The sequence below is a fragment of the Aspergillus niger genome (genome assembly GCF_000002855.4).
Source record: "Aspergillus niger supercontig An14".
Taxonomy (NCBI): Eukaryota; Fungi; Ascomycota; class Eurotiomycetes; order Eurotiales; family Aspergillaceae; genus Aspergillus; species Aspergillus niger.
In genome coordinates, this window is record NT_166529.1 from 1396858 (window position 1) to 1421285 (window position 24428).

The following is a 24428-nucleotide window of genomic DNA, read 5'->3' on the forward strand; positions in this document are numbered from 1 at the left end:
AGAAGAAGAAGAAGAAAAGAAAGAGTGCGTGGTACTGAAAAGAGAACTATGACTTCAATCGCCTGGATTATCAGGATTTACAGAGATAATCCACCATAGATTTGCGATGGCCATAATGGGCAACAGATATGATGTGAGCATCAAAATATTCATGGAATTGCTAACGTAGAGGTCCTAGCCAGTCAAAATAGCAAGCAATGTCAGGAGAATGCATATACTGCTTGTAAATAGAATGTAGAATACACATACTTCGTTACCGCAACGGGTTAATGTGATTCGCTTCCAATTTAGCCAGAACCAGGCCGAGAAGGCTATAATGAACTCATTAAGAGCAGGGGTCCGATTCGATTCGCTCGTCCATCCTAATACATCCCGTTGATGATAAGCAGCAGAGATATCCTTCAGGCTGGTGATTCGATGTCCGCTTGAGGCTGTTACTGATAAGCCTTGTTTCATACTGCAATGGCATCATTCAACTTCACCTGTCGACTCCCCTCCCCTCATGGACTCTTATATATGCACCTCATTCAAAAGGACCATGCATTGACAAAATTGCCTCATGGCTATACTAACGTACTCATAATCAATATAATTACACACAATGAATCTCAAGCTTACCCAGATAGACCTTGTCCCTGTTCCCGAGAAGCAATCCGCCAGCGACATCGACAGCCTCCCCGTTGAGCAACATGGCACGCACACCCACCCCGCGCCTACTTCTGACCCTCTGGATCCGCTTAACTGGCCCCGTTGGCGAAAGCATGTGATTCTGGGTATTGTCATGCTCAAGTTTGTACTACCTGAGCAGTCCAGAAGAACTCACAGATTGACAATGAACAGGTACTTCCTTTTCACCTACATCACAACCACCACTGTCCCCTCCTTCGCAGAAATACAATCACAGTATGACATCAACTACTCACAAGTCAACTGGACCGTTGCCATCCCAGCTCTGGGCCTATCGCTTGGACCACTCTTCTGGTCCTCAGTTGGTGACATCTACGGCCGCCGCATTGTCTTCATTGTGGGAACTGTCATCGCTTTAGTTGCTACAATTGGCGCTGCTGTGGCAGACACATATGGTGGGTACATGGCTGCTCGGTTCTTCCAAGGGTTTGGAGTCAGCCCTTCATCAACAGTGGGGATGGCAGTTGGTAGGTCACTTCTCTTCAGCATGCATTGCACTGATCCAAGCAGCTAACGGCACAGTCACTGATATGTTCTATGAATACGAACGTGGCCAGAAACTCGGCTTATGGGTACTTGCTCTTGATTCGGGTCTGCTTCTAGGCCCAACCTGTACGTGAGCCCATTCACTGAATCATTATGAACTCCACCTATTGACGTTAATCAAGTCGGCGGGTTTCTTAATCTCGTCAGCGCACAATGGATCAACTGGTTCAACGCCATTCTCTTCGCTGCACTTCTACTACTCGAACTCACACTCATGCCTGAAACCCTCTACCCGCGCGCTTTGATGCTCCAGCGCATGGCAGTCACCGAGAAGCCAGCAGAGTCGAATGCAGGTATAGAAGAAGCAGGGATAAAACGCACCAAGTCGCTTCCGTTCTTCAACCTCCGTCCCATCCCAGGTCTCTCTCATCCACCTATCTATGCCTCTCTTACCCGGTTCCTCCTTACATTTCGCTTCCCAGTCATCGCCGTAGCTGTTATCGGGTACTCATTCACATGGTACTGGTGGATCCTGTCCGTGATTACCATGGTCCCGTCTGCATATGCAACGGACTCGCCTCTCATACAGGGATTACTATTCCTGGGCCTACTGATCGGGACCCTAGTAGCAGAGGTAAGCTGCTCGGGCCGATTGAGCGATGCCATCGTGGGGCGATTAGCAAAGCGGAACGGGGGAGTTCGGGTCCCAGAAATGCGATTATGGCTAGCATATCCAGCCATTGTCTTGACTGCTGGTGTGTACATCCCCATAGCTCATGTGCGTACAATTTCTAACATAGCTATACAACCGGCAGTTGGTTTAATCCTCTGGGGCATAAGTATAGACAAAGCCTACCACTGGATGGTAGGACAGGTTGCATTCTTCTTATGTGAGTAGATCCCTCCACCTATCCACTCCTCCTCTCCTCTCCTTCCCTTGCAATTACCATCTACTAACCTCATTTACTCATCCAACGAGCAGTCTCCGCCGGAATCCAAATCGGCAACACCGTAACAAGCAGCTACATCATCGACGCCTACCCGCTCCAGTCCACCAGCGTGGTAATTTTCTACGCTGTATTCCTGAACCTCAGTGCGTTTGCTAATCCAGTATGCTCCCTTCCCATCCACTACTCTTGCTGCGATATCCTCAACCACCACGAGTAATTTATTAACATATGAACAGTTCTTCATCGCCCAATGGCAAGCCGCAATAGGCTGGACCTGGACCTTCACCACCCAAGCCCTGATTGTCGTGGCTGGCGGATGTAGTGTTTTCATTTCGCTGCATGTGTTTGGGGCGGCGTGGAGAGCGAAGGGGGTGCCGGGGTGGGTGAATCCGGAGTTTGATTCTTAGTTTGATTCATTTTTCTTTTCTATCTAGAGAATCCTCGAAACAAGAAATGTTGCGTTACATGTTACTGCTGAGCAGAAAGTTACGCATCGCATCGCAGGCTTTGCATGTAGAGGGTGCCATTGGCGTCAATGTCCAAAGTCTCTAATGAACACTACGACGTGGAGGCGTAGGTAGTATCAGTACAGAAAAGCGAATTATTATTTACCTCTCCTGCTTTAAGGAGACTCATGCAGCATGCGCAGATGTATGCATATATTCAATAATCGCTAATTACGATGAATCGCATGCAAGTACCAAGCAAAGTCACGAGTCGTCCAAAACGTCTGCTCCACGAATTAAATAACAAAACAGACCGTCTATCACGATTGCCATTTGCCTGGTATCTTCCCATTCCCACCAAACGCCACCCAAATAAGAGAAGAACAACATTTTGAACACGATACGCCGCCGCCAACGTGATGAGATCGACAACGCAGAAAAGAAAAATGCTATACATGACCGAATAGCTTCAGTCGATAGATACACGTGTGATTGCCGCCCCAGTTCGACGTGGCCCGAAATACAACCCTGTCCACCCGAACTTCTGGGGAGTCGATCACCGCGTCTAGTTCGAATCGCTGCACGTGGTGCGAGCCGTGGATATCGTATGTGAATTTCCCGACTCGGTAATATGTCGGTCCTAGGAGCGGATCATCAGAGTACGCAGTCGGATCCTCGGTGGGCCACGCGGACCGGAGGGCGTCCATAATCGGCTTGTGGATGGAAAATCGCTCCGCTTGCGTTCTTGCAGGTCGGCTGGTTCCCTTCTGGACGAGTACGTACTGGGCCCAGAGCTCCATCTCCCGGGGGGCATTTTCGGGCTTCAATGTAGCCGTCTTTGGCATGTGTTCGACGGCTACTTCCTCCGGTACAATCTTTTGGCCTAGGTCAATGCCAATCTGCGACATGCCATCCCGGGGTGTGCTGCACCAGCAATCTCCATAATCTTCCCAGGGAACCAAAGCCGCGAGCGGTGGTGATGCGGGACGATAATGACTACCTCTCCATAGATTAACATATGCCCACTGCCAAGCACTGAGCTTGTGTCCGACTGTTGGACTTGTGAGACCTGGAATAACAATAACTCCTAGTCCAATGCTCAGAAAGTTTGTTTTTTGCTCCGTTGGAGGACCAAGATCGGTGCTTCCTCTGCTTGGCGGCATGATCGGAGTGGGTGATGATCGCACCTCCGATTGCACCTCGTTCACATCCCATTTGACGGTGCGCATTTCCTTCGCCAGTGATGATACCTGCGCCCCAATTCGAGACATCTGGTCCGTAAGGCTGCTGACTGCTAGCATGTTGTTTTCATCCATCGGAATATACTGTGGCGGTCGAGAAAGGGAGGGAATGCCGCCAAAGGCAACCAGGTAAACTGTCGCTGCTGCCAAAGCTATTCCTGCGAGTATACGAGCGACTGTAGATACGCTGGGCAGCTGTGCTGATAGACTTCCTACCCAGGACCAGGACTGGCCTGTCTGACGAATATTTTGCTGGCCATCATCCACTGATGGTTCTTGTGATGGAGTCCTCCGTGCATATGCATTAGGGATAAGTGTCTTTGTGGGCGCGGTAAACTGGGCTGCAGGAGACTTCTCTCTGATAACCTCCGGCTCCGGCGTAGGCTCTGGCATAGGCTCCAGCTCTGGAATAGGCTCTGGCTCCGGCGTAGGCTCTAGTTCCAGCTCTTGCACAGACTCGGGTTCCGACTGTGGCTCCGGCTCTGGTGAAGGCTCTATCTGGAAGTCCTCGTAGCTAGGCTGTAGGGAGGGCGATCTCGATTTTGTTTTCAGAAGCCTTGAGTCCGGCTCTTCTTCTTCGTGAATAGGCTCGTTGGCAAAAGCCAGTCCGGAAAATCGACGAGGGGGTGCCTTGATATTCTTTCCATCGGAAAGCGTCCGTGTCAATTCATCGGAGTTGATGGCTCGCTCAACGGTGAACGAATATAACGACGAGTCGTCCGGTAGCGGGGAGCTTCCTAACGGTGGCCCGTCGTGCAATTGTGGGCCAAACCGCCCCATAGGAGATGGATACAGGTTTTCGGCTGGTACGTGGGGATATCTGGGTACAGGTAGAGACTGCGCAGGACTTGAGGCGGTAGAAAGAGTGTGCGGGATAGGAGGCGTGGGGGTGGCGGTGGATTGGTCGTTGTTGCTGTAGTTGCCCCGTACAGGAGTAGGAGACTTGGTTGCCTCGCGCAGGTTGTCGAGAAGCTGCAACTCATCCGGGGTCGGCTCCCGTCGACTCCGCCGAACCGGGGAACGGGTAATAGAAGGGGACTTCTGTCGACGAGATTTGTCCTGGGTGGTTTCTTTCTCTTTCATCTGTCGATCCTTAGCATCCTCGATTCCCTTGTCGATCGCGTCGGCCATCTCGGTCAGATCCATATGAGGCTGAATCTTGAGCTCCCGCGGGAGGATTGGCGTCTCAGCAGATCCATAAGCGAACGACTGCTTGGTTGGAAGGTTTGGCAGAGCCTGTGTCCTTGCTTCCGGACCCAGTTTGGACTGAAAATACGTCGACGCACTCCCTATGTCGGAGCGAGTAGACCCCGCGCGCCTGGTGGCGCCGCGTCTAGCAGGCATTGGAAGTTCAATGCGGAGAAGAATCGGCTTGATGTTTCTGTTAGCTAGAGCGCATAAAGTACAGCTTTGCATACTGAGGGTTAAGGGAAGAGAAAGTCCTATAGCAGTCGGACTCAAAGCTCTCTACTCACTGTGAGAAGATGGAACTGAATAAGACGCTTGCAGCCTTAGGCATAAATCGAGGGCTGGAGATGCCAAAGCACTGCGATGAAGTAGGAGAGATCCAGTTCAGAGAGCGCGATCAGGAATAATTTTGAACGGGCAGTCTGCAATCGAGCTTGTGCTACACTATGGCTGCGACCAGGATGACCAATTCAGATGTATCCTACACGAGGTACGTTAGAGATGAAATGAAGAACAAGTGAAAGAAAGCTACCTCCTCAAGTCTTTGTTCGCGAAAGACCATTGAGAAAAGTCAAAGACTTCGAGGTGCCCGGATGAGCTAAGGTGAGAACAGGCTATAGACTCACGATAGCAATCCGGGGTAATTGTCGACCTTCAAGCGCGAAAGCGACACGGCGCGAAAAGACGCGGGTGGAATGCCGATCCACAGCGTCGCAGGGGCGGTTAAGGGATTCAAGCACGTGATATTTAGGATAAACCAGGTTGCGCATGTATGATGCGCGTCGTACAAAGATTCCTCAGTGGGAGATGATGAAGAGAGAGAATGCTGAAGCCGCAAAACAATGCTAGACGACGGGAGATGTGAGGCTTGCTTGCTTGCTTGCTTGCTGGACTGAATGATGGATGGCCCGAACCTCCACTCGCTGCGGGTAATATTCGTATCTCCCGTTACCCGCCTTCAATACAGGATTGCCCGATTCGGCGAGGCGGCTCGTCGGCCTCCTTTATAGATCACCCTTTGGTTCTTATAAAAGTTATCCTCTCTCACGCAGAGTGTATAGACCTTACATGACAGGATTATTGCATTATTGCACTGTTGATTCTTTGTCTCAGTCTACCATTTGATTGCTATGCTCATCAGTCCAACCAGGCCTTTATTTCTTCGCTATTTTTATGCATGTTTCATCGTACAAAGAAAAATACAGGTCCTCGAATGCTTCATTTACACGGCTGCCCTCCCAGGACGCCCATCCTTCTATATTGCCAAAGTAAGAATAATATACAGTCGCTGAGGCAGTCAAGCAGTCACAAATACAGAAACATGATGATGATAGTTAGCATGTCCATGGCAAGTCTTGCAGGTCGTATAGGCTTCGTTTAACAAGTCCACGCCGCGACAATACCGTCCTTGCGGCCCTCAACAAGGAATCCATCCTTGAGCCGGACCCGCTCAACCGTGGCCGGCTGCGGTCCACTGTCATCGACGCCAACCCCGGCGCCACAGTCCCAGTGGTGGCCGTCCGCCTTGTCGTATACCTTGACAACGTTCTCTCCGGCTGCCGCAACAATGCGCTTAGTGTCGAACATCATGCTAGTGATGGGCTTGTCGTACGCGTAGGCATCGAAGATAGATCCAGTTCGGAGATCCCAGATCTGGCCAATGTTAGCGGTGCCGTTACCTCTGCATATAAACAAAACACTTACTCTGATGCTGCGGTCCTGACTTCCGGTCACCAAGTGTACATCGTCGAACTGTAGGCATGTAATAGGGCCGGTATGGCCAACCAGGCTCCGGTGGACTTGGCCGCTGCGAAGATCCCACAGACGCACCATACCGTCCGCCGTACCGCAGGCCAGCGCCGCATCGAAACACTGAACCGCGCCGACAAAGTCCGCAGAAGCATCTGGCAAGCGTCCCGATGGGCGCCATGTCGTCTCACTTCCTAGAGTCGACGCCTGGGCCGCTGCCCACAAGACATCCAGCGTCTGCACGCAGCGCCCTTTGACCAGATCCCACTGTCGCAACGTCTTGTCGGCAGATCCAGAAATCAGAGTGTCTCCCTTGAAGTGAAGAGCGGTTACTTCATCGACGTGCGCATCAAGCGAGTATACGTAGCAGTCTTCCAGGGTGGTCGAGTGAGATGCCATGGAGGCGTCATCAGCTTGCGCGGATTCCTCATCGTCCTCGCGCCGGGTGACGCGGTTGTCGCGAGTTGTGGTCCGGGCCCGGCTCAGATCCCAGAGCTTCACGGATGCGTCCATAGATCCAGTGGCGACAATGTTGTCCTCGATCTGTAGGCAGCGGACGGATGCGTTGTGTCCCTCCAGGAAGCCCACGCAGCGGCCGACGTTGAGATCCCACACCCGCACCGTATCGTCTAGGGCAGCACTGATCATGGTGCCAAACGGGTAGTCGAAGTCAATAGCGGTAACCATGTCTGAGTGCGCCGGCATCTCTTTGATTTCAGAACCGGGAGCAAAGTGTTCGTGCAAAACTGGCATCGATCGTTTCCCTTGGACCATTAGTACTGGACACTGAACGGGGAATGCTTTGGCATACTTATAGATCGCTGCTTCACGCTCTTCGGCGAAGGGATCTTCTGGTAGATGGATTCGGACATAAAGGAAGCACCCATGGCTGGGTCTTCAGAAACAATCGAGTCATCGTTGGCCTCGGAAGACTTGGGAGTTGCGGGAGGCGGCACCTCGGCCTCTTGTTGCTCTTCTTGAATATCCTCCAGTTTGTTCTCAATCTCGTTCACTGGTTCCATGTTAGAACGTTTCTGCCGAGTATCCAAGATTTCAGGTCACCCACGCTCATGTTCCAGATCCGCCTCCTCCATCTCAAGGCCTGCCAATCGGTCTAGCACAATCTTCCGCATGTTGTGTAGGTTCGCGATCTTGTTATCTATGTCGTGTATCTCCGAGCTGCACATATTCTTGCGAACGCCCATCAGTTCCATCCGGCGGCTCAACAAGTCCCGTTCCTTCTTCAGATCCGACGGAGCGGACGGCAGGGCGCCGCGCGTCTCCCCATCCTTCAGCAGCTTCTTGCTCTTGGAAGAGCGCCGGCGGTGGGCGCGGCGATACTCGATGTCATCCTGCGACGCCTGGAAGCCCTGGAAGAGAGAATATGAGCTGGAGTCATCGGGAATATTGGCGAGGAGTTCGTCAGGAAGGGAGGAGATGGCCCGCGACTGGATTTCGGTGGTGGAGAGCTTGGAGCGGACCAGATCGGTAGGGGTGGTCTGGGTGAGAGAGAAGACTTTGCGCTGAGTGTTGGGATGGCGTAATTCGCGCTGAATGTCGGCCATAGCAGTGTGGTAGTGGCCGCCGGTGGAGGAGTCGGGGGCCGGTCCCATCAAATGGCCAGCAGTCGATGTGACTTTGCGCCCGAAGGCCTCGATATGACGCGACTGGAGAGGAAGAAGGTCAGCGGAAGGGATTTTAAGCAGGAAAGACCGCCCAAGGGCAGGTGTCAAGGCCGCAAGAGCATACCGTGATGCCGGTCCCTAAGAGACCGTCCGGCTCGACAATATCTGATAGACCGGAGGGAGACTCATCACGGCGGCGGTGTTTGTCCATGACACCGGCGAAGGAGCGAAGAGTGAGCTAAGCACAAACTCCCATCCGGGAATTAACAGATCAAGGACAAGGATGGCGGAGAAAGGGAGCTGTTGTGCCCAGTCGGCAGTTGGTCGGCTTCAGGCTGGGATTGGAAAAAGAAAGGCGGATGGAGTTGCACGCGATGAATTACCGTGTTTCGGCTGTATTTTACAGCTTGCCTTTGCTGCGCCCGGCTACCACGGGCACACTTCTCTCAGCTCTGGCTTGTCTGGCTTCAACGTCCGAAAAAGCATATTCGTTCCCCTGGAAAGAGGGTGTTCCATTGGATATGGCTGGCTTAAGTATCCAAATGTCCCTGTTCTTTTGCCCCCCAGCCCCTCCAGCTTTCCACCTGATGAGGCTCTCCTTCTCTGCACATGACAGCATCACCAGCCACGGATCCCGCTGCGGGTTCTGTACTGAGCCGTAATGTTACCTGCGGACAACCAGAATCATGAATCACCATCCAAATCATGGGTTGCAGATGATGGCTGAGCCCAGCATTCCATGACAATCCATCTGTCGTGAGACTTCTTTGCTTTTTTCAGACTCAACAAATAGTCGCCCTTGAAGCATCATCCAGCTTAGGCCGATCAGCCAAACGTTAGCGCTGACTCCCCAGACTACTTAAGTTGCTCTATGATCTCCCCGAAAGCGGAGCGTTTTCATCTCGCTTTCCCAGTCCCTCAATCTACTTCTACGGTTGCTGCACTTCTGCCCGCTACGCACTCTACAACGCTGTCTCGATTTCCAACCAGCCTCGCCATGGATACAGCCATTGATCTGTCCGATGCCTCCAAGGCCTTGGACCTCGCCAACATCCGCTTCCAGTTAATGTAAGTGTCTTCCGAGGGATTTCAGTAGTTAGTTAGCCTACTCCAGATCGACCGAAGATCGGGGAACCAACTCGCATACAATAATTCACATCCCTGCGCGCAAAGTTCAACCCCGCATCCCCCTCCATTACTGCCAGGGATATAACATCAATGTCTACCAACACAAACACCTAAAATCAAGCAAAAAAACAACATGTCAGTAACTAATCATGCATCGATACAATTAGCCGTCTCGAAGACACCATCACCTTCCATCTCATTGAACGGGCGCAATTCCCCCTCAACAAGCCCATCTACCTATCCGGCGGGGTAAAAATCCCTGGCACCGACCTCAGTCTCCTCGACTACTTCCTCCGCGAACAAGAACGTCTGGAGTCGCGTGTTCGTCGGTACCAGTCTCCCGATGAATACCCCTTCTTCCCGGACTCGCTGGAAGAGCCCATCCTTGCCCCGATCAAGTACCCCAAGATCCTGCATGACAACGACGTCAACGTCAATAGCACCTTGAAACAGCGCTACATCGAGGATATCCTCCCCGCTGTGTGCGCGCAGTTCGGGCGCGAAGATCGCGGCGAGGCGCAGGAGAACTATGGATCCGCAGCCACATGCGATGTGCACTGCTTGCAGGCCCTGTCGAGGAGAATCCACTTCGGAAAGTTTGTCGCGGAGGCAAAGTTCCAGCAGGAGACCGAGCGCTTTGTTAAGCTGATCAAGGCGAATGATCGGAAGGGCATTGATGACGCTATTACCAAGCCTGAGGTGGAGCTGAAGGTGTTGGAGCGGTTGGCGCTCAAGGCGAAGACGTATGGTACCGATCCGGGTTTCCAACCTGAAAATGGACCTAAGATTAATGTTGATGCTGTTGTGGCCATGTACAAGGTGAGTTTACATCCTCCCCGCAGTTGATAGAATCAGGATCGTGCTGACGTGTGTAGGAATATGTCATCCCGCTCACCAAGGTCGTCGAGGTTGACTACCTCATGCAGCGACTCAAGGGCACCCAATGGGAGTAGTGTAAACACCTAGCAACTCCCATTTTGCAAACTATATACACGGAACATGACACGAGACGTCGTGACGAAACTTCTATAGAATTAACCCAAGATGGCATAATAGAAACGGACAAAGATCAAAGAGGCGAAAAAACAAAGAACAAACCAACTTTTTCGGGTGTCTATAACATATAATCATCGTAATCAAAGGCAAATTATATCTATGGCTTAAAGTACTCCGCCATATCTTTAACCGCCCCATCCAACTTGCTCGCCTCCAACAAAATCAAGCTCCCCTTCGTCACAATACCCAAATCCTGGAATGCGCGCTTCGCATCCGACAGTCCCTCCTCCGCCTTATGCGTATACTCCACAGGCCCAACACACACGGCATGCCTTTCCAGAACCTCATCCTCAGGATGGAAGAGGAACCGCTCGGCCTTCTCCCCACCCGCAGCCTTCTTCTTCTTCTTTTGCGGCCGCGATTCCTCCGCATCTAGCTTCGACTCGACCTCTTCGTACGTCTTCGACACGATCAAATAGTGCGAGAAATTGTAAGGCTCCTTGTCCTTGATCGCCCATTCGATTTCCTCTTGCAGCATCGTGTACATAGGCGGTACGACCTCTGCGGGCATGTTGATGAGACGTTCCGTCAGGATCAGGCCGATGGGAGGGATGGGAGTTTGGGAGAGGAGTTGAGCCAGGGGTGCGAGTGTTGGTACGGCATTGGCTTTGCGCTGGAGGTAGGCTGTGAGGTCTTTGATTACGGGTTTGTCCTGGTTTTTGTTAGATTCTCTTCCTTCTATCCTTATGCCAAGGAGAACGGAGACGCACCTTGTGCTCCTGAAGGTTCAACACAGTCAAGAACGCATACGGATCCGACTCATTCCCATCTACTTTAACAGTCGATCCAAGCAGAGGTTGCGAGAGGATCAAATCGGCCAATGCGGACATGTCGAAGATCTGGGCGTCGGTGTCGAAGAGCTGGCGGAGGAGGTTCTTCAGACCGTGGAAGTCGACAGCCGGTTGAGGGTCGAACCATTCGAAATCGACGTTGACCATGTCCATGTCCTGACTCAATGTGTTAATTCTACTTTGCGTATTTCAGGTTGTTGCTTGGCTGGGCTTGTATATTGCTTGGAGGGGTATTGGTATGTATGTACCTCGTCGGAGTCGTCGCCGTCGACGCGGGGATCCGTCCCCGACATCTCGACATCATTGTCTTTGAGTTCCTTGCGCTTGACCATTGTGTATGTTGGGTATGTGTGGTGTGGTGTGAGGGGTTGTGCTGGAGTAAATTGGGATTCCGTTCGCGGAGGTTCGTCGGGCGGCCGGCCGACAAAAGTTGATCTTCCGCTAACCGCTTTTGATTATCGATAGCTTATCGATACCGTTATACTAGACCTGATACATCATTGAAATCAATTCATATTCTTACTTTGAAGCAAGCTATGTAGGCACTTCACACTGTTTGAATGAGTATTCTCTAGAATGCCCTATTTACCCCCGCATCTCGCATATAGGTCTACACATCAGAGGAATATATAGAACTGAAGAACCATTCAATGTAGACAGACATTTCACTGACCCTGGCCTACTACTATATAAATTTGTCCTGCGGCCTTGTTTGATCTTCCTAATCTTCCCAACTCCAACCATCTACGTCATATAATGGGAGAAACATCGTAGTACTTATATAATTGAAATGAGATATCTCAATGATCTAGATATTCGATAATATATGCAAGTCGCAGTGAGACCAATTACCCATGAATAATACTAATATATTGGCAACAGACTTGATAGAAGGAAAGGAGATTGTCAAAGCGATGGAGCTTAGACCAGACAATCTGATCAGAATATATTGGGCTCTGAATAGACCAAATAGAGTTGGTTCATCATGCCTTTTGCTCAGAATGGAGATGCAGTAACCAAGGGTACGTCAAGTGGAGGCCATGTTACTCCTTCGAATAAAACACATGAGTGAAGACTTCGCAGCGGACTACCAAGTTGAAGAAGGCATCAAATATCTTAGAGAGGTAAAGACGACACTACATCCGTTTGTTGTGAAGGCCCCATCCGTTGGAAGCTATACATGAACAGGAAGCTCTAATGCAACCGCTCAGCCCGAACGGAAATGTATCTGCAGGATGTCATTCTTTCTGCGCAAGGGTACCGAAAAGCACAGGTACAAGCCAAAATAGCAGCATAACTCCTTCGTTTGGATCCTGTCTTTTGGGAAAGAATCCTTGGTATCTGGAACAGAACAACAGAAGCAACCCATACAGTCAGAACTCGAGAGTACCAGAGCCTGGAAGAGTATTTGTCCTATCGAGTGTCGGATGCATATGTTGAGTAAGCACGCAATTGATTCTGCCCGCTTCCACTGCTAAACTTCTCAGGGTGGGCATTAGATCTGTTTAGCTGGGCGCAGGACATTCATCTGAATGATGATGAAGAGCATATACATAGTAGACCGTGTCGACCAATCTCAGCTTCAAGATAATCTTGGCTGCCTCCTCCGAGCAAGACTGGCATCGCATCACAACCTGAACAGCATTGACAAGGTCCACTGTCAGGGGTTGTCCCTCGCCTGTGCTTGGTTACGTGCAGGGTTCAGACTGCTGCTGACGGCCATGTTGTTCTATAATAATATGAGAGACTTCCTGGAATATAAGAACTCCTCCTCTGGCCCAACGTCCAAGTGAATACTACAATGAATGCTGCGCGGATGAACCAGGTAATAGATACTATGCCTGGCAGTGATAATAAGAAAATTCTTTGCAGCTGACAGTTTCTGAGTAACTATATACTTAATAAAGAGAATGATACTAATATAGTCTCATATCAATACTGAAAAATCCTGATATGGTCGATGATCAGTAAAATACAAGAATCAGTACCGCTAATTAGCAAAGTATAAAGAATTAGAGAAGATATATCTCCGGCCTTTAAGAGAATTAAAATATCAAGCACAAAGGTTTTAAGATATATAAGGTTTATGAGACTGTTCACTGACATAATATATGTATTATAAATGAAGAGAATATTAAAAAGGCGGACCCGCATTATCAAGAAGTTCACCCGTGACCCTGACCATTGCATGGTGCTTGTAATGAGTTATATGATAAGTTCGGCCGGACTCAATCTGCAGGCGCTGTGCCATAACCTTCATCTCTTCACCGGCTAAACATGGATTTAGGCTCGATGACATTCAGGATGAGAGTGCACTCCGTCGGGGCAAACCCCCCACTCAACAAGACATTCGGTGTTGATCAAACAATCAGTTGCGCAACCTTTCTCATAAACGAGGCTTTGTGCTTAGTCCGGATATTACGCCATCCCCACATCGGAGAAAGCCATGGGCTTCATTGGAGGTATCATGTCACCGTTCCCTCCCTCCAAGGGAATCATGTCCTTATGATAGACAAAAGGAAATGAAGTACTGCAACATTAAAGAGATCCCTCCCACTAGTAAATCAGCACTCCGCTTCTTTTCATATACGTAGTATGACCTCGCTACAGTCCCGGTCTCTATACTTATTCTACCACAGGAGTAGTATATCATCATCTCTAAAGTCTATCCAACATACATACTATATACAACAACCCCAATCACCTCAAACATCCCCCTCGACCTCCTCCACACTCGGCACCTTATCCAACACCCTCCCATAAAACCCAGCAACATGCTTAACCCCCTCACACAAAACCCTCACATCCTCCAAACTCACCCCCAACCGTCTCGTCCCCCGAATATGCCAATGCGTCTCAATCTTCAAATTCTGACTCATAATCGCCGGCAACACCACCAACTGCGTATCCAAATCATCCAACACCCCCCGATCACTCAAAAACAACCCATACGTGATCTCCTTCGACAACCACGCGAAATCCTTATGCGCCGCAAACAAATCCAACGTCCCGGACGTATTCCGCGCATACAGCTTCTCCAACCACGCTACGCCACGCTCGTGATTCGCCTCGTCGCATTGCCAGTTCTCCCGTGTAAATGTGTAGTCTTTGTCTTCGGGAGCCTCGAGCTTGCTGATGGCGAGAATGGCTTCGATGGGTTTGCATACCCCGACTATGATCACGGATTTGATGAGGGCTTCGCGGATGCGGCGGATGAGGTCTTGCCGGGATGAGGGGGTCGAGTATTCGGGTTTGGAGGTTAGGTAGAGATAGAGTTGATCGGCGCGTTCGGGGTCGGGGTTCGCGACGAGGGTGGAGATGGCTAGGATGTACCATTTGTCGTGCGGGAGGGTGGTGGTTTGGAATTGGGATTCCAAGGATTGGAAGAGTTGGGCGTATTTGGGGTCGATGGTTGTGGTCATTTTGGTGGGGGCGCTGTTGCTGCTGGTGGTGATGGTTCGGAGGGGAGTAGCGAAGGTGGGAATGCGATGCGCGAGAGGGGAAGATGATGGTGTTGATGATATTAATGATGATCGGAGCGGCCTGTATCGGGGCGGGGAGAGGAGGGGTAGGATGGAGGCACCGGTGCCGAATTGCCGTTTACTAGTAGTCAATTGCAGACTACGAGACGGAGGGAGCAGACGCGAAGGGTTGCGGGCCATTATGCACCCTTGAAGATGCAATTATCCTTAGTCGTGGAGGTGAGTCGCGTGTATCTGTTTATTCTCCATGTTAGCCGGAAATGGACTTATCAGCCGATATCGGTTATGTAAGAGTGCATGGCATGGCTGAGTTCAATAATGCTCCTTGACACCACCCCATTCAGGAACACCAATGTCTCATCTGGTTGCACCCCAAGACTTCACCGAAAATGCAACACCAGACGATCCAACTACATCATCGAAGAGGAATATGATGAGGCTGTTCCAGCCAAGGGACAAGCATGCCCACCTTTGGCTTTGACCCACACAGCCATGGGTATGATCTCAGCGACTGCCATATGACATCACAACTATCAAACCCAGATCCCAACTCTACTCTATATAAACGCTGTTCATCCTCAAGCAATGTAACTCTACTACATCAAACAACGAACACTCATCGAATCTCTCTCTCTCTCTCTATATACAGAAAACAACTCACTCCAATCCTACTTCACAAATACACACAATGTCTTCCTCCGGAGCAGGCCAATCCAGCGTCGGCAGCCGCGCCATCTACGAAGCCGGTGACCAGCGCAACGTTCCCCAGTCCGAGATCAACGAGCAGAACCGCTACGCAGAGGGCCAGAAGAACAGCCACAAGAACCTTGATTCGAGTATGCCTCCGTCTTCCCTCCTACCTTCCAATCACTCGGGAGACATAGTGCTGACGAATACCAAAACAGAGGACCAGCGCTCCATCGGCAACAAGCTTGCCTCGCAAGAACGCAAGCCTGAGAGCGACCACCACCACAACTTTGATCAGAACCCTGAGGCTGAGCTCAGCAAGCAGGATCCTACTAAGCCGGTATGTCCCATCTCATATCTATATCTTCCTTGGTTGAACCGTGTGGGAAGCATGACTGACTGTCTCTGCAGGCCAAGGTGCATGGTAACGAGCCCTCCAAGGGTGCTAAGATCGATGCCGAATTGCAGGCTGAGGATGAGCAGCGCTTGCGTGAGAAGGGCATTAAGAAATAAATGATGTAATGATGGGCTGGGATGGAAGGAAGGATGGAAAAGCGATATATATCCTGTTCGAATGACTGCATGAACGATTGACGCCTGGGGCGATAGCATATCACTATTATTCAATCTACGATGAATTTATTACTATTCTCTTCAAGTGCTTTTTAGGGGATGTAGTATATTAACTCATGTGTGTTGAATGTCGTTACTGGGAAATGGAGGTAATTCGTTGCGGAGCGCCAGGGTATCCAACAAGACAAACGGTAGGATGCTAAATACCGCATCCACCAATATTATACATCTAATGATATGAATATGTAACCAGAAAAGGAACAGAAGGATATATACAATATTGCTGATAAGCAACCGTGTCGATCATAAACAGCATGGCGTAAATGGTTACCCAGTGATGTCTCAAGGCTCAGCATCGCAGTGCGATACGGCCAATTTCAGCTTTCGTCAGTGAACTTGGGGTCGTCATCATGCGGCTCGGCGAAAACGTTCGCCCAGTAGCTCTCCACTCTATCACAAACTTCATCCTTCCTTTCCCATGTCCGGAAGCTAATGGCAGGGTCGCAACTGATGTTTTTGATCTCCTCCCAATACGCTTTCTCAACGTCGTATCCAAATCGCTGGACGGTAGATTCTGCCACCAGCCATGCCCGTCCGTCCGTGCCATCAGGGCGGAGCGTGGGGGTGGTCTCCCATTTCATGCCAAATACTTTTTCACCAGGATTGAACTTGGGGTAGTTGGCGTGGATGAAAAAGGCACGTGGGGCCTTGGCCACAGACTCATCTTGCACGCGCCATTTGCCCGCACTGGTCAACGCATAATCCTCCGCTGGGTCGGTCTGCACCATCGCAGAGCCCGCAATGCCACCCGGCTTCGTGTGACCGACCGCCTGAACCCGCTCGCTCACAGCGTAGAAAGGTTCTCCGACAGCAGATGCAGCGTGAAGGAAGGTCTCCTTATCGCCTTCGCCGGGTGCGCCTTGCGACAATAGCCGGAAATAGTGCGACGGGCCGTAATAGTTGTAATAAGCAGCGAGAAGCAAAGTCATTTGATGTGTCTTTTTCGATACCAAGAAGACGCCCGCTTCCGATGACGCGCGCTCCGACAGCGCTGGCATTTCCTGCCGCGAGATTGTGAAGTAGAGCGGGGACGCCGAGGAAATCCAAAAGTCCGGCCATGTGACTAACCCCTTGGAGGTGAATGGTTCCGACTCAAGCAAAACTTCAGGCTTGTGGAGCGGAAAGCAGTCCGCGTCCATCCAGATGACCTCCTCGAAGGAGGAGAATAAAACCGCAAAAATCTTGAGCTGATAATGCTCAATGGCACCCTTGCCAACAATGTCCGAGAGGACAAGACAGCGCGCTCCCAAATCCGGGAGGATGTCATCACAGATCTGTTTTTCATATTCACTTTTATCCTTCATATACACCTCCACCGGCAATGTGGACCCCAGTCGTCGAAGCATTCGCAAAGAGGACAAGAACACGGGGAAATAGGAAGCCCCCGCCGTGGACACTATGCCACGCGTACCCGGTGTATGTACTGGTCGCAACCGTTCAGCCTTGCGACATTCTTCAATATATCCCGCATGAGACTCTTCCATTGCCTGCAAATCCCCATCCTCTATGATTGTCAGATCAGGTCGGGAATCGGTCGTCGTAGCGTTGAAGTGGACTGCGCTCACGTCTGCCAGGCGCTTCGGAGTCGGAGTATTTGGGGCATGTTCTTGCAATATCGGGTTCAAGACCTTCCAAAAAGCATTTTGACGTTCTGCGAGAGGGACTTCGAAGCGGTGCTAGAACTACTGAAGCCGGAGGCGGGGCCCAATAGATATACACGGTGCAAATGAGTAACAGCGCACCCGTGGCTGATATTATCGATTTCAGTTTACCTGGTCGAAGAATCGGCATGACTATGTTCGCTGCCCGGGGGCAGAGCTAGGGGGTATGGAAATATGGCTTTAAGTTGGAGGCAAATCTACCAGCTCGTTGTGTATGAAGGGAGTGCGCTTCGGCGGTCAGACCGGCAGGGTGAGTTGTTCAAGCAAAGCGCAGAGAAGGTCGCTTTAGCAATCCATCAACATGGCTGGCAAGCTCGGGTCTAGTCCAGGTACAGCGGGAGGGCGGGTTCTGGTTCAACGGGGGACAGGAAAGGCGGTGGAAGAGCCGCGGTAGTCAAAGATAAGGCACAGTCAAGCGCTGTTGTGTTGGCAAGACCTGGAAATGTTAGAATATCGCCAAGTTTTGGCCAGGAAACTTTCCAGCGACCACAAAGGCTTGTCCAACGTGGCTCAGCAGGCAGCGATGGGGGAGGCGATGGAGGCGCCGTGGATGCTTTTTCCAGCAGGCGGTGGCAGAACGAGCACTTACGTTGCCCGCCGCTATTGATAACGCGGTGCATAATTGAGTATGCCGTGGCTCCGGTTGGCTTCCCACGATCTTCACCCGGTGGCAATCCCAATATACCAAGTGCGAGGGATTTTCCTATTCCATGCTTGTGGTCGGAATCTTCCCGACCGATCCATTAGGGGTTCCAAGGCACCGCACCAAGCCTCGAACCGTAGCAGAGGAAAAGGGGAGGTGAAGACTGAAGACTGTACTGAGTATGTGGCCCTTCCTCCGCGGAAGGGCCAGTTCCACCGAACCGACAGAGTGGAAAGTGGAAGGGAAAGTTCACCAGTGGATCCCATTAGCTTGGTCTACCGAAACCTTAAGAAGTTAAGGGGAATCTGGAATCTTGGATCGACTGAGAAGGGAAGACTGGGAGAAGGAGGGAGAGGGAGAGGAATGAGGAATGAGATCCTCGGCTCGAGGAGAGTTGATCGTTAAGTAGTAGTAAGTAGTAAGTAGTAGTAATTAGTTGAGTTGCTGGCTCGTTTTTGTGGCTTGTTACATTGAAGAAGGACAATGCAACTGCCCGCTAGTCCTGTTCCGGCCGTAGATTGGGGGCAGCAACTCCTTCCACTTCAATCTTTCTCAACTACTTGAACTACTTGAACTACTTGAACTACTTGAACTGCTTGTAGGATATCTCATCTGTGCACCGAGTCGAGTTCGTCACGCCAACTCTGCAATCTGCAGTCTGCACTCTGCACCGGCTATGAACTGTTCCTTCTCCTCTGGGTCCATCTGAAACGGTGGCTCAATTTCGCCGACACTCGGCCGCCATCAAGTAAGATCGCTCCAAAATGCGGGCTCGAACACACTCGCCACGCACCGGTTGGCTGCTGAGCCTCGACTACTCGGCGCTAACGAGTTTATACTGGCTTAATCTCCGGCGCTGCTCTCCTAACGGCGGGTGATGCCGCAACGATCGTCGCTTATCATCATCTCCAAATCCGCTTCTTTCCTCCAGCGCGAACTAGATCCATCCCCGATGTGTTTCGATTATAAACGACCGTAAGCGTGGTCCTCCGCCGCCCCCCCTCTCCGATGTTAGCTCTTCTTTCTTGCTTTTTCCTGACCTGTTCATCCCGACTACTAGATACATTGCCTTCCACACCCTCCCCCCCCCAACAACGTGTTTGCGTGCTTTCGTCTGGCCCATCCATAACGCACTAGCTAGCCTGCTACTGCCGCCGTGTCAACTCGTCGTACCACTTATGGGACCCCGCACTCCGGGTTATCTCCACATTGTTTGCCTGGACCAGTTAGTATCTGCACCCTAGCAGTTGGCCAACCTCTGCGTCGGATCCGGCTATGGAACCAACCTCGAAGGCTCGAATCCGCAAAACTCCGCCGGTCTCCGCCCCAGCTCCCCGGAAAAGGCGTAGGAGGACGGTCGTAAGCCAAGCGGCTGATGATTGCTTTACTTGCGCCCGACAGGGTACTCCCTGCGACCGGCGTCGCCCATTTTGCTCCCAGTGCTTGGACAGCGCCCGCAATTGCGCGGGGTACAAGACAGCGTTGACATGGGGCGTAGGAGTTGCCAGTCGGGGAAAGCTTCGAGGATTGTCCCTCCCCGTGACCGGGGCACAGCCTGCGGTCGCACCCCCGAAGCTTCCCCGTGCGACAGGTCCACGAGCAGTGTCCAAATCGCAACCGGCTCTTGACACAGCCGCAGAAAAACGACGACTTCATGATAAGCAGCGTTCATCAGCCGCCGGGCTTACAGAGCATGGGTCTGTCTCGATTCCACCTACTTCACAACGCCGCTTGTGCTCACCGGAGTACTACACTGTGGATTCCCATGTTAAGCCGAATCACCATAATCCTTATTCTTCACGTGCGACAAAGACCGATTCTTTGAAACAATACCATGCCCCATTGGTCGCAAACCCCGATTCATCAAGGGCCTGGATGGGGTTAGAACAGACACCGGTACCGATACAGTGTCCGTGGCCAGCCCTGACTCCGGAACAGAAAGATAATGCTTCGGATGAGCAACATGAAGAAACCTCTTATAACGAGGTTTCACCACGTATGAGTGCTTGCCAGCCGCCATCATTATCTCAGCAGCTGCTGGCGCGTTCCGTGGGACGTACACCTCGACTTCGATACCTAATTAGTTATTATGCCGAAGTCATTGCTCCGATGATTGTGGCATTTGATAGTCCAACCAATCCTTTTCGAACATATATCCTGCGACTGGCGCAGGAGAGCACATCGCTTCAAGAAGCCATCGCGACGTTGGCAAGCTGCAATCTGCGACAGCGACGCGAACGAGGCACGAGGTCGACGGAGCGAACTTTGCCGGGGCGCCTGTCGTCCATGGCCCATCAAGCCTTGACCGACGGAGCATTACAGGACCGGACCGGTATCTTTATGCCTGAAGATTATGCCCAGGAAGAGCAGTATCATCGAGGCATGGCGGTCTCCGCCTTGAATCGGGAATTGGCCGACTCACATCAGAGGCTTTCAGACTCCGTCCTGGCGACCTTACTCATCCTCTGTCTATTCCACGGGTGTGATACTGGGGTGGCTCAATTCAAGACCCAGTTTGCGGGGGTGACAAAATTGTTGGCTATTCGACTGTGCAACTCACCTTGCATGTCGGATGAACTGAAGTGGTTTGTTCGCATGTTCACATGGATTGACACGATGACCGCCACCACCAATGACCGCGAGGTACAGCTTCGCGGTGCTTGCCTGGATATCACCGCCGCCTCAGATGGCGAATGGGGACTGGAAAATCTGGCGGGCTGTGATGCCGGACTTTTCAGAATTGTAGCGCAGCTAGGTCGTTTGAACCTTCTGAGTCAAAATCAAGAAGTCCGCACATCTACGCCACCAGACATCCATATACCATCCACTACTCTCCCGCCCTCGATGGCGTTCTTCCCATCGAACATTCCAGCCACCTCGTCCGGTCCTTTTGCATTTACCTTGCCGCCGCTGCCGCCTCCTGGTGATCGCGACAGAGGACAGCTGCCGCCGGCGTTCTGGGCTGAATGGTATTCTCTCCGACAGAAGCTTGAGTCCTGGCGATTTGTTCCCCACCAATCGCAGTCACAGTCACCTCTCTTTACATCCAGCCACGCCTACATCTCGCCACCTTCATCGCCGACAGACCAGCCGGTGGTCGCAGCTCACAATCTCAAGGACGTCATACACATCTCTGAGTCATTCCGTCATGCGGCGATCTTGTACAGCGAGCGACTCGCCTATCCAGACCTACCGTCCGATCACCCTCGTATTCAAAACATTGTGCAACACATAATGAGTCACATTATGACCGTTCAATCTGACGCGTATCTCCTGTGGCCACTATTCATCACCGGGTCGGAGTGCGTGCGTGCCGATCATCGCGCCATTATCCGCCAACGGTGCAAAGATCTATCCAGGGACTCTGGGTTCTTCAACAACCTCTCATGCTTGCAGCTCCTGGAGAAGATCTGGGCAGAGAACCCTGCCGTGGATGTGATCCCTGTTGTCTCATCCCTTGATTTCGGCTTGCAGGCAGCCGCCAGCGGGTGCGTGAGCGAGGTTACATTTCTCCCGCCTGGAAGCTGGGCCTCGTCCCAGCATGAGGCTTTCATGTCTCCGACACTGCCCTCTGTCTCTCGGAAGCAGGGATTCCGCTGGCACGAGGCGATGCAAACCAAACGCGCGGAGGACGAGTATATGACTGTATGACGTGACCTGACGGATACGTGCATCAAAACGACGAGTCCAGCATGAATTGCGAGGACCAATTATAATATAGAGGTATCATATTAGCGAAATATAATGAACATAATGCAACATTCCCCCACTACGTACACAGTACTGTGTGCCCTCAGTATCTGTCTATGGCAACCTGAACCTTCGGGCCACAACAGGCCCCCACTATCGGACCCATCGCACTAGATCCGTTCCCACTTCCCACACAATCCGCTCGATACGTACCATCACGACAGTACCCTACTGCGTAAAATTCTCCGTAAACCTACTGTCATCTGTCAGAACTCCATCGATGATGCATCTACTCCATCTGGTCCCTCTAGCAACCTGCCTCACCAGCCCACCCAAACAAACCACAAAAGTAGCGGCACCGGGCATCTCCCGAGCGCCAGTACGTCGGAAAATTTGTGTTGGAGGTGAGTTGAGTTTCGGGTCTGCGTGTCAGATGCTCATTTGTGGGTGTTGGACTCTGAGAGGGTGTCCACCCATCACTTAGATAGTACTGTGCCGCTGTGGTGATAGAATGAGTGGGTAAGTAATTGCCTAACTCTTGGAGAGAAGGGGTCTTGTTCACTTTGTTTCTTGAATTACTGGTTTGGTATGTCGGAGGGGGGGTATACTGTGCTGCGCCAGTATACTATCTATGGCTACATAGGGACTAATCACTACATACAGTAGTTAGCATGTAGTTAAGGCACAGTAGTATACCACTATTATAGTAATAGTAGTGGCAGTGGCAGTGACGGTATCGCCACTGGTGGACTAAATATTACTATCTATAGTTAGTATTAGATCCCACTAATAGTGAACGCTCATGCACATAGCCATGCTCTCTCTCTACATTATTAACTAACCACATAGTTAATACTATACTACATCTTAAATAATACCTCAGTCAGATTTCGTCATCCCCATCACCGGATAGATGGAAGGAAGATAGAAACCCACAAGCGTATCGCTAAGCGTGACTCTGACTCGTCTCCACAAGACAAGAGAACAGATTTGCAACGTGACCCAAACTTACTTTTACTTTTGCGGATAGAAGATGAGGGGTTCACTTTACATCATCAACTAGTACACATACAGTAATCAACCCATAATACTAGCAGGTCATCTGCCTCTGAAGAAAGACGCGGGGGGCGTGGGTTGGGATGGATAATGCCAATGTGATAGTGATGAGATTCATCACCTTCGGCGGCTATTCGGGGGTCTTATCCCCCCCTGGTTGGTATCTTTCCCGTGCGGCGGGGGTGAGGGTTAACTAGCTACGCCGTGGAGTGTAGAACAAGGGTGTTGTTGGGGTTGGGTTAGGTTGGCGGTTAAGGTAAGTGAGTAAGTACATTAGTAGTAAGGTTGAAAGTGATGTTCGGTGGACTGTTGTAGAGGAGATTAAAAAGAGGGGTAGTCTAGAGAGAGGGGGGGATGACATGGGGTAGAGATACTACTTACTTACTATCTAGACTAGAACTTTGATACACTGTGGTGGTGGTGGAGGAGGTATGGTATGTACATGATTTTCTTAGTGGTATTTATGGGAGGGGGAGGGTTGGGTGGGTACATCGTGTTAAATACTTGTTGTCTATTTGGTTACTTGGTGGTATGTTGGCGGTGGGGAGGATATAGAGGGAGTTGGATGTGGATTGAATGGTAGGGGATTAGAGATGATTTCATTAAAATGATATGGAGGTTGTTGGTTTTTGTATGTTGTGTGGTGTAGGAAGGACTGGTGTGAATTGTTGGTTCTGCGTATAGGTGGTACGCTGCGATTTTGAGAGCGTAGCAGAGAGGTAAGTAGTATATGTAGTATGGATATGTGGTTGTTCCTGGTCGCTTCTGGATCGCATATAGTCAGTGTAACATATATTATGGCGGTAAATATTCTAACAATGACATAATTCTGTTATTTCACGAGGTTCCAAAATTTAGATGGTATAATATGTGAATGAGCACCTTTCCTGCGCACACTGCAAAACAATGAAACTTCTATTGGAAATTATCCAATACCCTACAAGAGTAGAATATATTCCACGTGCATCCCTGGCATATTGACGTAACCTATCTACCAAGCACAATACATCCATGTACCTGGTTCATGGACTGTAGGTGTCTAGAGCCAAACGCAAAACATCATTGCAGCGGTTACACTCATCCCAAGTAGTACAACCACAGTGCGTATTCCTTACATAGTAACGTAGTACTCCCTAACTACCTAACCAAACCTAACCTAACCAACACGATCACGATCCTCCACACCTGCGGAAGCGGAAACCTGCAGACGTGTCGGGCTTGTTGACTTA

General features: G+C 50.9%; 10 protein-coding genes across 10 annotated transcripts; 5 read left to right on the forward strand and 5 right to left on the reverse strand.

The window, feature by feature from the left end:
• Positions 1 to 601: 601 nt before the first annotated feature.
• An14g05980 (uncharacterized protein) lies at positions 602 to 2071 on the forward strand (the record flags this gene model as incomplete). The annotated part of the gene is made up of 3 exons (XM_059744330.1): positions 602 to 1154; positions 1198 to 1299; positions 1356 to 2071. The coding sequence occupies 3 exons, from the start codon at positions 602 to 604 to the stop codon at positions 2069 to 2071; spliced, it is 1371 nt and encodes a 456-aa protein (XP_059602392.1).
• A 947-nt stretch (positions 2072 to 3018) lies between these two features.
• An14g05990 (uncharacterized protein) lies at positions 3019 to 5768 on the reverse strand (the record flags this gene model as incomplete). The annotated part of the gene is made up of 4 exons (XM_001401185.3): positions 3019 to 5198; positions 5286 to 5356; positions 5442 to 5479; positions 5625 to 5768. 4 exons carry the CDS (start codon positions 5766 to 5768, stop codon positions 3019 to 3021), a joined length of 2433 nt encoding a protein of 810 aa, XP_001401222.3.
• Positions 5769 to 6375: 607 nt separating this feature from the next.
• Positions 6376 to 8583, reverse strand: An14g06000 (uncharacterized protein; the record flags this gene model as incomplete). The annotated part of the gene is made up of 5 exons (XM_059744332.1): positions 6376 to 6651; positions 6703 to 7493; positions 7559 to 7759; positions 7814 to 8414; positions 8497 to 8583. The coding sequence occupies 5 exons, from the start codon at positions 8581 to 8583 to the stop codon at positions 6376 to 6378; spliced, it is 1956 nt and encodes a 651-aa protein (XP_059602393.1).
• A 786-nt stretch (positions 8584 to 9369) lies between these two features.
• Positions 9370 to 10453, forward strand: An14g06010 (uncharacterized protein; the record flags this gene model as incomplete). The annotated part of the gene is made up of 3 exons (XM_001401187.3): positions 9370 to 9440; positions 9668 to 10319; positions 10376 to 10453. The coding sequence occupies 3 exons, from the start codon at positions 9370 to 9372 to the stop codon at positions 10451 to 10453; spliced, it is 801 nt and encodes a 266-aa protein (XP_001401224.3).
• A 200-nt stretch (positions 10454 to 10653) lies between these two features.
• On the reverse strand, positions 10654 to 11679 carry An14g06020 (uncharacterized protein; the record flags this gene model as incomplete). The annotated part of the gene is made up of 3 exons (XM_001401188.1): positions 10654 to 11208; positions 11267 to 11503; positions 11596 to 11679. 3 exons carry the CDS (start codon positions 11677 to 11679, stop codon positions 10654 to 10656), a joined length of 876 nt encoding a protein of 291 aa, XP_001401225.1.
• Positions 11680 to 12332: 653 nt separating this feature from the next.
• On the forward strand, positions 12333 to 12531 carry An14g06030 (hypothetical protein; the record flags this gene model as incomplete). The annotated part of the gene is made up of 2 exons (XM_059744333.1): positions 12333 to 12369; positions 12431 to 12531. The coding sequence occupies 2 exons, from the start codon at positions 12333 to 12335 to the stop codon at positions 12529 to 12531; spliced, it is 138 nt and encodes a 45-aa protein (XP_059602394.1).
• A 1521-nt stretch (positions 12532 to 14052) lies between these two features.
• An14g06040 (uncharacterized protein) lies at positions 14053 to 15009 on the reverse strand (the record flags this gene model as incomplete). Its single annotated transcript, XM_001401190.3, has 1 exon — positions 14053 to 15009. The coding sequence occupies one exon, from the start codon at positions 15007 to 15009 to the stop codon at positions 14053 to 14055; it is 957 nt and encodes a 318-aa protein (XP_001401227.3).
• A 508-nt stretch (positions 15010 to 15517) lies between these two features.
• Positions 15518 to 16029, forward strand: An14g06050 (uncharacterized protein; the record flags this gene model as incomplete). The annotated part of the gene is made up of 2 exons (XM_059744334.1): positions 15518 to 15856; positions 15928 to 16029. The coding sequence occupies 2 exons, from the start codon at positions 15518 to 15520 to the stop codon at positions 16027 to 16029; spliced, it is 441 nt and encodes a 146-aa protein (XP_059602395.1).
• A 437-nt stretch (positions 16030 to 16466) lies between these two features.
• An14g06060 (uncharacterized protein) lies at positions 16467 to 17633 on the reverse strand (the record flags this gene model as incomplete). Its single annotated transcript, XM_001401192.3, has 1 exon — positions 16467 to 17633. The coding sequence occupies one exon, from the start codon at positions 17631 to 17633 to the stop codon at positions 16467 to 16469; it is 1167 nt and encodes a 388-aa protein (XP_001401229.3).
• Positions 17634 to 19728: 2095 nt separating this feature from the next.
• An14g06070 (uncharacterized protein) lies at positions 19729 to 24073 on the forward strand (the record flags this gene model as incomplete). Its single annotated transcript, XM_001401193.3, has 11 exons — positions 19729 to 19812; positions 19855 to 22098; positions 22414 to 22547; positions 22654 to 22662; positions 22851 to 22912; positions 23027 to 23205; positions 23415 to 23455; positions 23597 to 23633; positions 23783 to 23830; positions 23884 to 23918; positions 23980 to 24073. 11 exons carry the CDS (start codon positions 19729 to 19731, stop codon positions 24071 to 24073), a joined length of 2967 nt encoding a protein of 988 aa, XP_001401230.3.
• Between the last annotated feature and the right edge of the window lie 355 nt (positions 24074 to 24428).